General features: G+C 39.9%; 1 protein-coding gene across 2 annotated transcripts in view; it reads left to right on the plus strand.

The window, feature by feature from the left end:
• CCT8 (chaperonin containing TCP1 subunit 8) overlaps window positions 1–11,865 on the plus strand; it is a 70,330-nt gene extending 58,465 nt beyond the window's left edge. The window contains exons 12-16 of one of the 2 annotated variants that reach the window (XM_069204070.1): window positions 502–573; window positions 3,248–3,412; window positions 6,305–6,424; window positions 11,201–11,338; window positions 11,702–11,865. In XM_069204070.1, the coding sequence (XP_069060171.1) occupies window positions 502–573; window positions 3,248–3,412; window positions 6,305–6,424; window positions 11,201–11,296 (453 nt within the window). In that variant the 3' untranslated portion in view covers window positions 11,297–11,338; window positions 11,702–11,865. The remainder of the gene's footprint in view (window positions 1–501; window positions 574–3,247; window positions 3,413–6,304; window positions 6,425–11,200; window positions 11,339–11,701) is intronic. The other variant, XM_069204071.1, reaches the window with a different exon arrangement.
• Window positions 11,866–13,255: the final 1,390 nt, after the last annotated feature.

Here is a 13,255-nt window from a genome sequence, read left to right on the forward strand (position 1 = left end):
CCAGCGAGATCGTACTGTGTAGCAAATAAAAAGAAAAAGTAGTCCACAAACCAGGTGGAAAACATGGAGCCTCGCATGTTTTCAGTAGTTGGCCAGTGCACTCGATGAGTGTTAAACACAGGAAAAGGAAGATGCATGCATGCCTTTCACAAATGAAATCAAGGCAATTTTAAAAGGCAAGTCCATGAACCAATGAAAGTGATGGGCGTGACATAGGCGTGGTCAAAAGGCCAACAGAAACACAACAGGTCAGAAGAGCTTGTGCGCTCGACCTAAAAATTGTGCAGGCTTGCCAAGTCAGACCTGTTGACTTTGCCAGTGCGTGTTCTAACTTGCCTTTTCTTTTGAATATTTTTCAGAATTATTTCCATCTTAAATCTACTTAATTTGGTTTAGGAATTTCATACTAAACTGTTTTGTAAAATATTTAACTGATTTACATTTTCCTCTTAATTTTTTTTTTTTTTTTTTTTTTTTTTTTAAATTCTCTCACCTTTGTAGGATAAGCGTCTTGTTCCTGGTGGTGGTGCAACAGAGATCGAATTGGCCAAGCATATTACATCCTATGGTGAAGTAAGTGCTCAGTTTGAAACTATTAAGAAATTAGGACACTAATCTCTAAAGACCTTCGTTTCACTTCTGATCTGTACGTTAACCCACTACCATCCCCGCAGATAATAAGTTAAGTTCTAAAGATATTTTTTTCTAGTTCATAACTTGAATAAGAGACCCATTGTTGTATTATTTACCTCTCCTCATTTGTACTCTGGAGTCGGACATTGTTTATTCAGCTGAGAATGCTTTTTGGCAATGATTGGAAATAGTTAACTTTTTCTCTTTTTGTACTTCAATAAAAGTTGAGTGCCAGTGTTAAAGCTGCTTTTGTGTGGTTGCAGATAGCTACTTATAGAACCTTGTTCATGAAGATCAAGTCCGTTAAAGTTCTAGGTGGATAGCCCTTTCGTTAAAATTCTATCACAGAAACATGTTTCCTGCACATTCCTGTTATATCTACAGTGCCCAGAATAACTTTAGGATTTTGCAGCTTGTCAGTCAACTTTTCTATTATCACTGACATGCAGTGTCTGGCAAATTCCTGGCACCCAGTAAAACATACAGTGTATTACACAGTTTGTCCAAAGTACCCTAGGAATTACTTTCTCTGCGTGCTTTTTCCTTCCCGACTGACCGTTGGATGTACTGGCAGGCTGAAAAAATATCTCCTCTAAAATGAATCCTGTCACTTTAAAACAATGTTGTAACCTTCTGAGTATTCCTTCGTGGTTGGCATTGACTCTCTTATTTGTGCAGCACCATCCAGCGCATTTAATTTGTTCTTATCAGGTAGGACACCTGGATTGGCATTTCCAGTGTGTCTTGTTTTAAGCAGAATATTTGGGTCTTTTGCTGTGAAGCCTTCCTACAAGGAGTGTGTTTGACTGTGTTTTTGATTTTGATTGCATCTTCAGCGATCCGGGCTCTCTCTCTCTCTCCTCTCTGTGCCCTGTAGGACATTTTCAAGCCGTTTATTGCATATCTGAGGCAGTTCTTGATGCCTGATGCTTGGTCGTGCATCTTGTTTCTGAGAGCAAACATCTAGCGACTTCTTGGGTTTTGTTGCACGGTATTCACTTCCTGTGACTACTACTGCCATCTGCTTACTAGATTGGATATTCCTAGATATTATTTTCCATAAGAGGGTTTGGGGGGAGCATTCTTCCAAAGGTGTGTTTTTGTCAAGGGAGGGAGGTTGTCTGAGATGCACTCAAAAAGCACCGGATCTGTTTTTTTATGTTAAGCTAGAAGAAATGCAGATGAATACAGTCAACCAAATACAATTCTGAAGGCTGCTTTAGATACTTAGACCTGTAGTCAAAAGAGAAAATTCTGACTATGCAGAAGATTCTCTCGATCATCGTTCTCAGGTGGTGAGGAAGTAATGGTCAGATTGGGCATAAACATCACGTATTCAGGAACTGAGGCTGGTCTGCATGAACTTCTCTGCAATCAGTGGTCGTTGAGCTTGAAGAACAGTGGTGATTCTATTGGCAGTATTAAGGAGGAAAAGAAATCCCTCAAGAAGGGAGTATTTTACAATATGAAGTGGGAGATGACCCAAAACCCCAGATGACTATTTGCACAGAGGTATATGTGGCTGGGCCAGAAGTACACGATGGCACACTGACAGTCTGCATCAACTGGACATTTATAGAGGAGCATGCCACTTAAATGTTATATTACCCAGGATGGTAGACCTGGCACTTGGATTGCTGGTAGGACAAGAGTGTATCTAGTCGAAAGGACAAAACCACAGCCATTGATTACATATGGAAAACACTACAGATATCCAAAAAGCCCAGGAGACTTGATACTTGGCACTGGATCTAAGGCTTACCAGTTACTGCTTAATGTGTCCTAGGAGTAGGAAACAACCTGGGAAACAGGTCCATAACATAAACTCCTGTCCACTACCTTTTCGATATATGTGGTCAAGCAGACTGACTATTTTGTAACCAGAGAAAATGCCCTGATTAGATATCCAGGTTCAAAGGGAGAACGGACTGAGGATAAATTGGTATGGGAAATGTGCTTATACTTCTCTACCAAGATCATTTATGTTGAATATCATCAAGAGGGTGGTCCTCTTCCATTACAATAAGACCATTGACAATGGTTCAGCAGGGACTGTAATGTCACCTGTTGGAGGCCGGGATACATCCCACGTTACTCCCAATGGAGCAGGAGCAATCTTACTTCAAATATTCGTAATTGAACCCAGATGTGTGATTGTGCATACACGGTTTCTCCTTTCACAGCATTAAAAGCTGTAAATATGATTCCTACCCCGTTGAGGAGGATAGATTTACTCTTAAAGCTTGCTCTTCCTTCTGCACAGCACCCACACAGCCACCACGCCCTCTGTTGGCGCATGTTGTGCCGCAACCTTGTGTCAGAAATAACATTGTAATTGGATATGGTGGATGCTGATGTACAAACAAGCGGGTGGATATATGAAGCATGGAAGAATGCTGGTGCATAGGAACTAAAATTCTTATGCAGTAACAGCGTTCTTTTGAGAGAAGCTTTTCCAGCATGCCTGCTTTTCAGACATTTCAAAATCATTTGGGACAGAGAGTGGAACGTTTCGAAGAATGCAAGTTTCATCGAGAAGGTTATCTTTTGCTATTTACCTTGTGTGTTTTTATTTTTCTACTGACATTGTGATTTAAATATAAATGTGTTTTAGACGTGTCCAGGACTTGACCAGTATGCCATCAAAAAATTTGCTGAAGCGTTTGAAGCTGTACCACGATCTCTGGCAGAGAATTCTGGAGTGAAAGCCAATGAAGTCATCTCAAAACTGTACGCCGTTCATCAAGAAGGCAACAAAAATATGGGTTTTGATATAGAGGTACGTGTTTCAAACGCTTGCTGCTCTCTGAATCTTATTGGAATTATGTAAGCTTGACATAGCTTGTTAAACTTGCCTAAAGTTCTCTCTCTTATTGTGCTTATTTCCACTTTGGTATGCGTAAATAAATGATAATGATCTAGTTCCTTCTATTAATTGCTTTGACGGGGGAACAAACGGACTTGCAAAGAAGCTATGTCACAAAAAATGTTTTTAAAAATGTAATGTTAAGTGCATAAGCCGCCCACAAAGTGCATTGCAGCCTCATGCAGCTGAAAGTGTTTCAAGGGTTTTTGCAGGATCTGACATCAATAGCTTGGGTTTTTCCATTTCAGTTTTTGACAACTTCTCTAGTCTCGCACCAAGACAGTTACTCAACTGAATTGAGGAGAGGATGTGACCCTTTTTTTAAATGATTATTATAATGACATTGAGGAATCTTTTGTTACTAGAAAAAAGATTCTAGTCTATATTAACATTGAGGTAGCTTTATGTGACTTTTATTTTGGTGTGCTGGACTTAGATATGCCATGCCTGTACATTTTACCAAACCTTTACATCCGCTTTTGGAGCATCTGCTGATCTTATTGAGAGAGAATAGATTTTGCCGTAAATTCATAAAACTGTTGGTTACGTTGGTAAAATCGTTAACTATAAACACTGTCCCCTGTTCAAGAACTAATGAAAAAGTCATTTAAATTTTAAAGGTGCTTGTAAGAAGCCTTGCTGTAGATCCAGTGCACCATGTGTCATATAGATCACAGTACCTGGACTCTGAGTAGGTGGCAGATGCACAGACTCTGGCAGCAAAGCTCATGACGGCCCTGGCACAGATTGAACTGGAAATGTATGTGCTGCCTGACTCGATTCCTAAGATCCCATGACCAGATAATGTCCGCACTAAAGGTCCCCTATTCTGGCCCCTGATGAAAAACATGTGTTAGACTATTGCACTGAGTTGATGTTGCTTATGAGCAGTCCATAAACCTACAGGACATAGTTCCTTATCTGTTGCTGTATGACCAACCCAGATACAAGGAGTTTGGTACCACTGCTCTACACTGCAAGATTCATTATTGGGGGACACTTCAGCTAGGGCTTGAACATTTCTTCTTAAACTGGGTCAAGAGGTTCATTCAGACCGATGGGAAGCTCAATATCTTACTTTCTAGTTCGGGTCATCAGGCAGTTCGTGGTCGACTGTTATCTAACTTTGCCATTCAGGCACTAATGGATGGCTACCTGCCTGCACCACCACGCACTTTGACTTTGGTTTCTGCTATTGCTTTGAGGTTTGTGAGTTTTTTTCTCTTTTTTTAAAATGTTCAGGTGCACCCTTGGGGTAGCAGACGTTTGCTTCGAAGCTATTTTTCGTCCAGCACTAGTTCAAAAATAGTCCATCAGATTTATTTACTATTTATATTCTGGAGTTCATACTGACTTCTGATCTTGGCTCGGACACCTGACTGAAATTTGTGTGATTCTAGGCAGATCACTTAATCTACCTGCAAAAATGTGTGAAATGTAATGCATTTGTAAATATGTGCGATGTAATGTCATTGCACCATTCAAAGCTGTAACCCCCCAGTTGATGTGCATGATCTTATAGCCTTCTATCCTCTCCAGTATCATACAGCGCTTCCTTGCTCAGATCTAGCTTTCCTGTATAACAATACGAACACACATCTCCAAACTCCCCCAGTCCAGGTAACCCTGTCTCTCTGGAAGGTGGTATGCATACTTGTCAAACACTCCGTTATCAGAGGGTCGCACATCGCAACAGTAATCAGACAGTCCTGAACAGAACCACAGTGCCATGTTTCAGCCACAGTAGTGAATATTACAGTAATTAGATGACTGTGTTGCTTCAACTTCCTCTGGTGAGCTGGTATGGAGTACTCATTTGTTAAAGTAGTTTACGGAAAATAATTGGGCAGTGGGACAAACAATAATTTGTTAATGGCCAGGAAAGCTTATTTTGTCTTCGTATGATGAAGAGCAGTTGAAGCTGATGCTTGGAATGATTTTCAACTTCTCAGATTCCTTGTGTTACAACCCATAATCAATCCTAATGGCAAAAATTGGATAAAATCGAGATCCACATCTTGTTAGACAGAGATTATAAATTAAATAAGACAACAGAAAGGAGCATTCTTTTTTCTTTTCTTCAAAGATGCAAAGTGTAGGAAATAGAAATGTGAAAAGAATACCACAAAAGTGCAACCATGAAGAGGTCATAAAGTAAAAGGAATCCTGGGAAAATTGGTAACACTGAAGGATTGAACAGGATGTGTAAGGCAACGTAAGACGCCCAAGATTTTTCCTGTATTGGAGAGAACTGCCATTGACGAAGCCAAATGGCTGCTGATCTTTTGGGTTTGCCAGTTCTTACTTATTTTGTGATTTAATGTTTTTGTTTTTCTTTTGTGAATGACATTGTAGCAGTCGAGTAGATGAAGAGGGTTGACTGAAAGCCCCTGTATGTATAGTTTATAAATTGTATTAAAAACAGAAGACATTGGCTAATGCTAGAGCTATAAATTATATAACAATAAGGGAGAGCAGTACAATCCAGGGTATGGAGAATTGAAATGAACAGAGCAAACTGTTGCGTTGTGTATTCTTGGGATTCTTGGCCTTTACAGTACTAGGGCACCTGCTTTCCAATACAAAGCCTGGCTAAGCAGTGAAGCAACCTACTACACAGGAGTGTCTTTTAATTGTAGCAGGTATCACATATTGGTGATAAGTGACATGGTTCCTAGGATTTCACCGTTAAGGTAACTTCTGTTCAAATCTGCATATTTCCTTCTTGGTCTCTGCCCTGTGCATGCAAGTGTCAGTCTTTGATAGACGAATCATCTGCTTCACAAAGTGTGTTCTTTTTTCCAGGCTGAAGGTGCAGCTGTTAAAGATATGTTAGAAGGTGGTGTTTTGGACACATATCTTGGGAAATACTGGGCAATAAAACTAGCAACAAATGCTGCAGTAACAGTACTCAGAGTCGATCAGGTGAGTGTGTTGATCAGTTACAGCGTTTTCTTGATATTTAAAAAAAATAATACTAATAATAATGGAGGACTGATAACCTGATTCTTCTGTTCCGTGGCCATGTTTTAACTGGAAAAACATGATCTACTCTTTAAAGCAGTCTGACACCAGGACTAAAGCATAGATGTATCTGTTAATTTGAATAAAAATGCTAGTCTTTCAGTAATTGGTCATGAACACCTAAAACTCTTAGGTACATCTAAAATCAATGGACCTGTACATTGTTTCTTTGTAAGAAGTCCTGTGGAAATGTTGAGACCCAACTGTTTTAGTTTTTCTAACATCAGCAAGAAGCCCTCGTAATGTGAGTTGCGTCAGACCCACAGAAGATGGAATGTTATTTTTCAGGATGGACTTTTTGATAAAGGAGGGCGTGGCTTAGATGGAGGCGTGCATGGCACCCTAGGTCCATCTCTCCTCAGCACATAGGACAGTGCTGCAGATCCAGATTTTTCAGAGCCCGAAAATGTCTGTTTTGAGCTTCGTAAGACAAGGGGAAATGATCCATAAATTTGAGGACCCAGCAAGTCTCTCCACGGAGAGTTATATTTAAGAAAGCACCAGTTGTCTCAAAATGGTGGCTCACAGGATGAATCTAAACCCGCACAAATTCCATAGCGCACGGTAATCTGTACATGAAGAGCTCAGCACACCCCGGGGCATTTTTTTTTTTTTTTTTTTTTTTTAACCAATAAACAGGTACCAGTTTACCCAATCTACCGTTATACTGCAAGTATTGCAGGCCACTTCCCGCAGGCTTGATCGCAAGTGGTCACAAGCGTTCTGTCTGACCTTAAAATGGCAGTAGCGGCTTGCCGTGGTTGGAAAAAACACAACTACTGGCACCTGCAAACCCCAAGAGCAATAGTTCTGGGTCAAACATGCTGGATTCTTGCATCTCCCTGCCACTTAGTGGGCTTGTGCCTATACACTGACTCCCTTCATCACAGGGCTTGACTTTACAGGCTCACTGCTATACGTTCCCCAATGAAGGCATGTGGAGGAACACATCTGTGAAATTCGAAGACTGTAACTAAGCTAGACACGTCTTAGACCTACAGTGATACGACCAAGGTTCTTGTGTTTCTAAAAACTTTAACGCTTTATTCACCACCAGTAATATCTCAAGAGTTAAATGTTTTCGCCATACCAGTCAAATCAGACCCTTCAAGAGAATCCAGCAGGACTGCACGCTTATACTACCCCTCTTGAACAAGATTTTAAAGATCAACCATCAATTGTCCAACAGAGTGTAGAGGGACCCCAAAGGCAGACTAGGAAGGGATCTTCTGATCTTTTGATCAGATTGGCTATCTGTGCGTTATTTTCTGCCTAGTGTCTCCAACACATAATGACACTGCGTACGCAACACTGCATGTATATAATGTCTAATCACGAGCTATAAATACAGACCTCCCACGCATATAGGCTCGAATCCACCGCTGTAGCACCTCGTTGCTACTTAAAGAACCACATTGACAAGGATAAATCTATTAGTGTACCGTGCATCACCATCCAGCTTCACCAAAATTACAGATAAGGAATCAAAATCCCACTTTGAAGTTTCAAACGCTGAGCCACCTCTACTAGACCCTCGTGTTAACAACAAATCGGATATGAACATCACGATCAACGTGATATTGAAAAAGTTGGCGGATGTTCATGATCGCGCAAAAACAATGAACCAAAACACAGATTCAGTGCAACTCAAGATGACTGCAGTAATAGCTGACATTAATGCGATCAACTTAAAATAGTGGATGCAGAATACAGAATCTGTTCAGTGGAAGAGATTACTACTCGTGTATCCGAAGGCTTACAATCACTTCAAATGGTGACGAGAACGATGCAAAAAAGACATAACTGAGTTAGAAGACCGAAGCAGGAGGTGAAATCTAAGAATCTTTTGAATCCCTGAAGGCACACAGGAATCATTGGGCTCGTTTATATAATTTCTAGCGAACTGGCTCCTGCCGGTCTGAAATTCAACAGGGGAATGGAAAGGGCCCATAGAGTTCCATAATTCAAGCCACAAAACCAATAGTGTGCAAATCCCTACGATTCCAACCCTCTGAGGCAATACTCGCTTGCATGTGCAAGAATTGTTTTGAGGGGGGGGGGGGGATTTATCTTATTGCTTTCTCACTTATGATTTTCCATGGAGGGTTCCATTTTCTTTATCTCTAGACTCACACATAGAAAGCTTTATCACAGCTTAAACTACACATTTAGATCCTGTCCCACATTAGTTCATAAATGACTAATATCCTAATCACAAACCTGGTGGGGTGGGGGGCTCATTGTGGAGGGCGAGAGAATAACCCACCACAATACCAATAGTCACCCCAAAAGCAGGGCTATTTGCTGTATAAATACTTTAAGGGACTATACTTTTAACCAAATCCTTCAACTCATTACATCTATTTTACTTGCTCACCATCACTGTTCTTACTGATAATGCAAGCCCCACACAACATTGTCTCCCTAAATGTCAGAGCGTTAAACCACCCGGCTAAGAGGCGCAAAGTAGCAGATTACGTAACACCCGTTGTCTTTGCCATATCCTGGACAGGGCGAAATCTTCCACATCATCCATGGCACGCATAAGGCCTAACACTTGTCACTGAGAAAGCGTTTGATAGGGTATCCTGTACTTTTTTTTTTCTTAAGAATCTCTTAAAGCAAATAACCTAAGATACTATTTTATAAAAATGTAATTGGCCCCTAGCGCACCAAGGGTTACCTATCTCAGCTTGGTATAGGCACTAGACAAGGATGCCTGCTCTCACCCTACCTCTTTTTATTGATCGCACACGAGGGCCAAACGTAAAATGGAACTCTTTGTTTCCAAAGGCATATATTTCCCCAATCATTTAGGCTCCATCGCTTCCCCCCATATCCTTTGTAAATCTCCAAACACAGTGCCCCCTGGAGGAAATTGAATTTCCTAAGACTTAAATCTTTCGTTACCAAATCAAAATCCTGCAACAAACATCCATCCCTCCCACAACTCATCAGTGACCTTAATAAGATAGTCTCTATGTTCTTCAGTCTACTACGCCAAAGGTGTGTGGTAGGAACGTAGAACAATGGAGGATTGGGACATGCATTGTCCCTACCCCATATTAGAGCCTTAATAGAACAAATAAGTAGAAATGCGAAGTGACTGATAACATTTCCCCAGTCTTATCTCAAACTAAATTTTGGCTACTCCCCAAAGCTTATCGGACCCCCATCCAACCTACATAACATGAATATGCTGGAACTGTAAGGAAGAAGTTGTAGATCTCGCACACCTACTCTTACATTGTCCCAGAATGTTTTAACTGATTTGCAGCGTCTTCTCTGACATATCAAAGTTCTTCGATATACACTCCAAGCGTACATTTTCATATCACTAGAGGGTTCGTAGATCCTGACATAAGAAATATAAGCGATGGTCTTTTGCTTGAACTTTTACTAACGACAACAGTCAAAACAATTACTTCCATCTAGGAGGACTCACAAAAAGCATCATTCACAGCCTGGCTAAACTGGGCAACTTACATTAGAGATGCTGACAGTATTGCTTTCCAACATGCTCCATGGAAACCCCAACATAGATTTATCTGGAAGTCCCTAAACGCTTATCTTGCCATCACCAAACCAGCCTGAATACTTTTGTTTTTCCGACAGACGTCCCTACATCTCACCAGCACAGATTCCCAGCGTTGGCATTAACTTGGTCATAAAATATTAGGAATCAAGACTACTGATCTTCTTACTTTCTACTTTTCCTCATTCTTCTCACTCACTTATTCTTTTGTCTTTCCAACCAGCAAACACATTGATAGGCATGTAAGCAATTCATAATGTCATATCTGAGCCAATGATTTTCTGTATATGTACCAAACTACCACTGAACACTCCATCTTTTTTGTTATTTTCGTAGTTTCCTCATCACAATGTCCTACTCACCTACCATAACTTTTTTTTATTTCCCTGCATTTTATTATTTTGTATCTTACAGCCCTGTGTTTTTGTTCTGTTATTTGAAAATTCAATCAATTATTTTAAATCAAGGATAGTTATGGTGAGCTCTATAAAGCGTCTTAAACTCAGTTTTTTTAGGCAGTTGTGCAAGCAATGGAGTCAGGGTGCTCCCCAAGCGGTACTACCTTGCGCTGTGCTGGTGAACATTGTTGCTGACAAAACACCTTCAGTGGTCTCCTACACTTGTGCCGCTGGTAGAAAACCACAGGGCTGGCCAGCAAAAGTTAAACTTGGACAGAGCGTTCACTGCTTTCCCAGTGAAACAGGCTTTGGTGCTACACTAACCAATTTGTTGGCTCCCAAAGATCCTGTAAATCAAGGAACAAACACCTTATGATGCTTTAGGGGCAAAAAGATGTTAACAAAATCTGATATCCCTCATATAGTTTCTTGTGGCACGTTCAACAAGCTCCTTTTTATGGGCCTCCTACACTTTGATCTGCAAATGGAACAATTTATTACAAAGAAATACAGTAACAAATTATGGAATTAAAGTGACATGGATATCAAACTCTAGGGATCCGTGCTATAGTAAACTCTCTTATCCACGTTTTTGCTGGTCATGCTCATTACCCACAAGTAAGGAATGCTGGCGAAAAGATTCGCTGGAGTAATGTACCTTTGTAGTGTGTCCTTTTAAATGTCTGTAATCTAGATGAAGTTGAAAGAAACTGTTTTCATATTGATGTATGTAAACTCCTGTAGATCATTATGGCAAAAGCAGCAGGTGGACCTAAAGCCCCCAAAACACAAGGACACTGGGATAAAGATGATTGGCAAGATGCACCTGAAACGTTTTAGCAGTCTGTTAAACATCTGGTGCCAACATAGCCGAATCTATAAGTAAATGATCTGTGTGTTGCATGAAAGGATTTTTGGCTCAAAACTAACCAGTGTTTTTCACGTTGAAATGCATTTGTTTGTGTATATATTCACTTTAACACTGTGACCGTGAGTGATAGTGCAGTTGCTTGCAAATGGAATGTACGTTACCCGATAACAAAGAAAATAATTTGATTGTCATTCGTTTTTTATTGTAGGCTGGATAACTTTTGAGCATTGACTTAACGTTAGCACCACATGAATGTTTTCCTCTTCTAATATTGCAGACATCTGCATGAACAAATGTGCATGTTGCTTGTAAAGCATTATCAAGGCCTTGAGGATTTTGTTTTGTAATTTGGTGGTTTCTTGGTTATTTTCTAGATCATCATGGCAAAGCCGTCCGGTGGGCCAAAAGCTCCAACAGGAAAAAAGGATTGGGATGATGACCAAAATGATTGAACAGCTAAATTGTTTATTTTGATACGTCTTGTGGTATTCTTAACTTAACTCCGATTTCCCAAACAATAAAAGTGCACCCCAATGAACTTTGTCAAGTTTTTTTATTTCAATTTTCAGATAGAACACCTACACCTTTTCCATAAACCTTAAGAAGACTTAACTTATAGGTTTGGTCGATGTGCTTTATTTGGAGCTGCCATTTTAAAAAAAACTGCTTGAAAGTAATTTCAAATTATTGCCTTTGTTTTTGACCCAGTTACTTTTCACCTGGATGGAGAACGTGCCTGTGATGTCTGGGTAATCAACATGTAGAACGTGACAATTTAAAGAATACCCCTTTGTGCACAGGGGGCAAAGAGTTAACTGGAAATTAGCTATTATTGACAAATGTTTTAGACTATTTCCATTTAGAATTTTGAATCAGTTGCAGCCGTGAAAAATCATGCTCCACTTAGTAACTATTCAGCAGGAAGTTCAAATTACTCTCCACTCAGCTCCTCCCCTTAATTTACCCTGGATTTTTTTTCCTTTAAGGAAACCAGAGTGGCGTACCACCAGTTTCAGCAAAAAGGCAAGTGGATAGGACTAGGCCACTGACTGGTGTGGCAGATAGGCCTTATTTTATCCACCCGAGGAAATCATTTGCATGGTTGATGCTTCAGCCTTTTTCCAGCATGTTTAACGTTTGCTATTTAGACAGAATGTTTTTCTTGTTTTGCACTCTTCATGCTTTTTTATGGGGCTGTGGAGAGCAGATACCTTAGCAATTTAAGAGCTTAAAAACCTGAGAGGTGAGGGCTCATCAGGCCTCGAAAAATCAACTCGCTATGGTGAGTTATATTTTATCAGGTCGAGCTATTTTTAGGACCTTCTGGTGAGCTGACAAAGAATAAGTGTTCTGTTAATTCACAAATTGAAGGAGCAATAAAGACTCCTTTAAGTCTTCTTCTTGCATTGTCACATTTGCTGTGTGTTCAGAGACAGAGGTGAAACATCAGTTTGTCTTCTTACAATTACTTTTCTTTCCAACAGCAGAGTTCAAGGATTTTGTGAGGTGAACTGTCTGACCTGCTATACAAAGGAAAAAACCTGACACCCTACAGCCTTTCGTTTCACAAAATATTTAAATAACAAAGTCAACTGTACAAATATTTCACAATATATTTCAGTAGTTGTGAAAGCCCATTTTTGTACTACTGCGTGATGAAAAAAATATTTTAATAGGATGAAAATATCAGAACACTTTATCAGTGATGTGCAAATGAGAAATGTTTTCTAAAACCCAATTGTCACTGATTATTAATACACTATATAGTTTTATCTGTAGAGCTGCAATTTAGATGGAAGGTTTTTGGAAATTTCTTGGAATTTTACTGCCTGTAAATGACAGTGCGCTAACACATCATTTTATAGTAATTTATTTATTAAATGTGAGTGTTTACACATAAACTTAGAAACACTCCTGCCCTGGTGGCA

Source organism: Pleurodeles waltl, chromosome 8 (genome assembly GCF_031143425.1).
Source record: "Pleurodeles waltl isolate 20211129_DDA chromosome 8, aPleWal1.hap1.20221129, whole genome shotgun sequence".
Lineage (NCBI taxonomy): Eukaryota > Metazoa > Chordata > Amphibia > Caudata > Salamandridae > Pleurodeles > Pleurodeles waltl.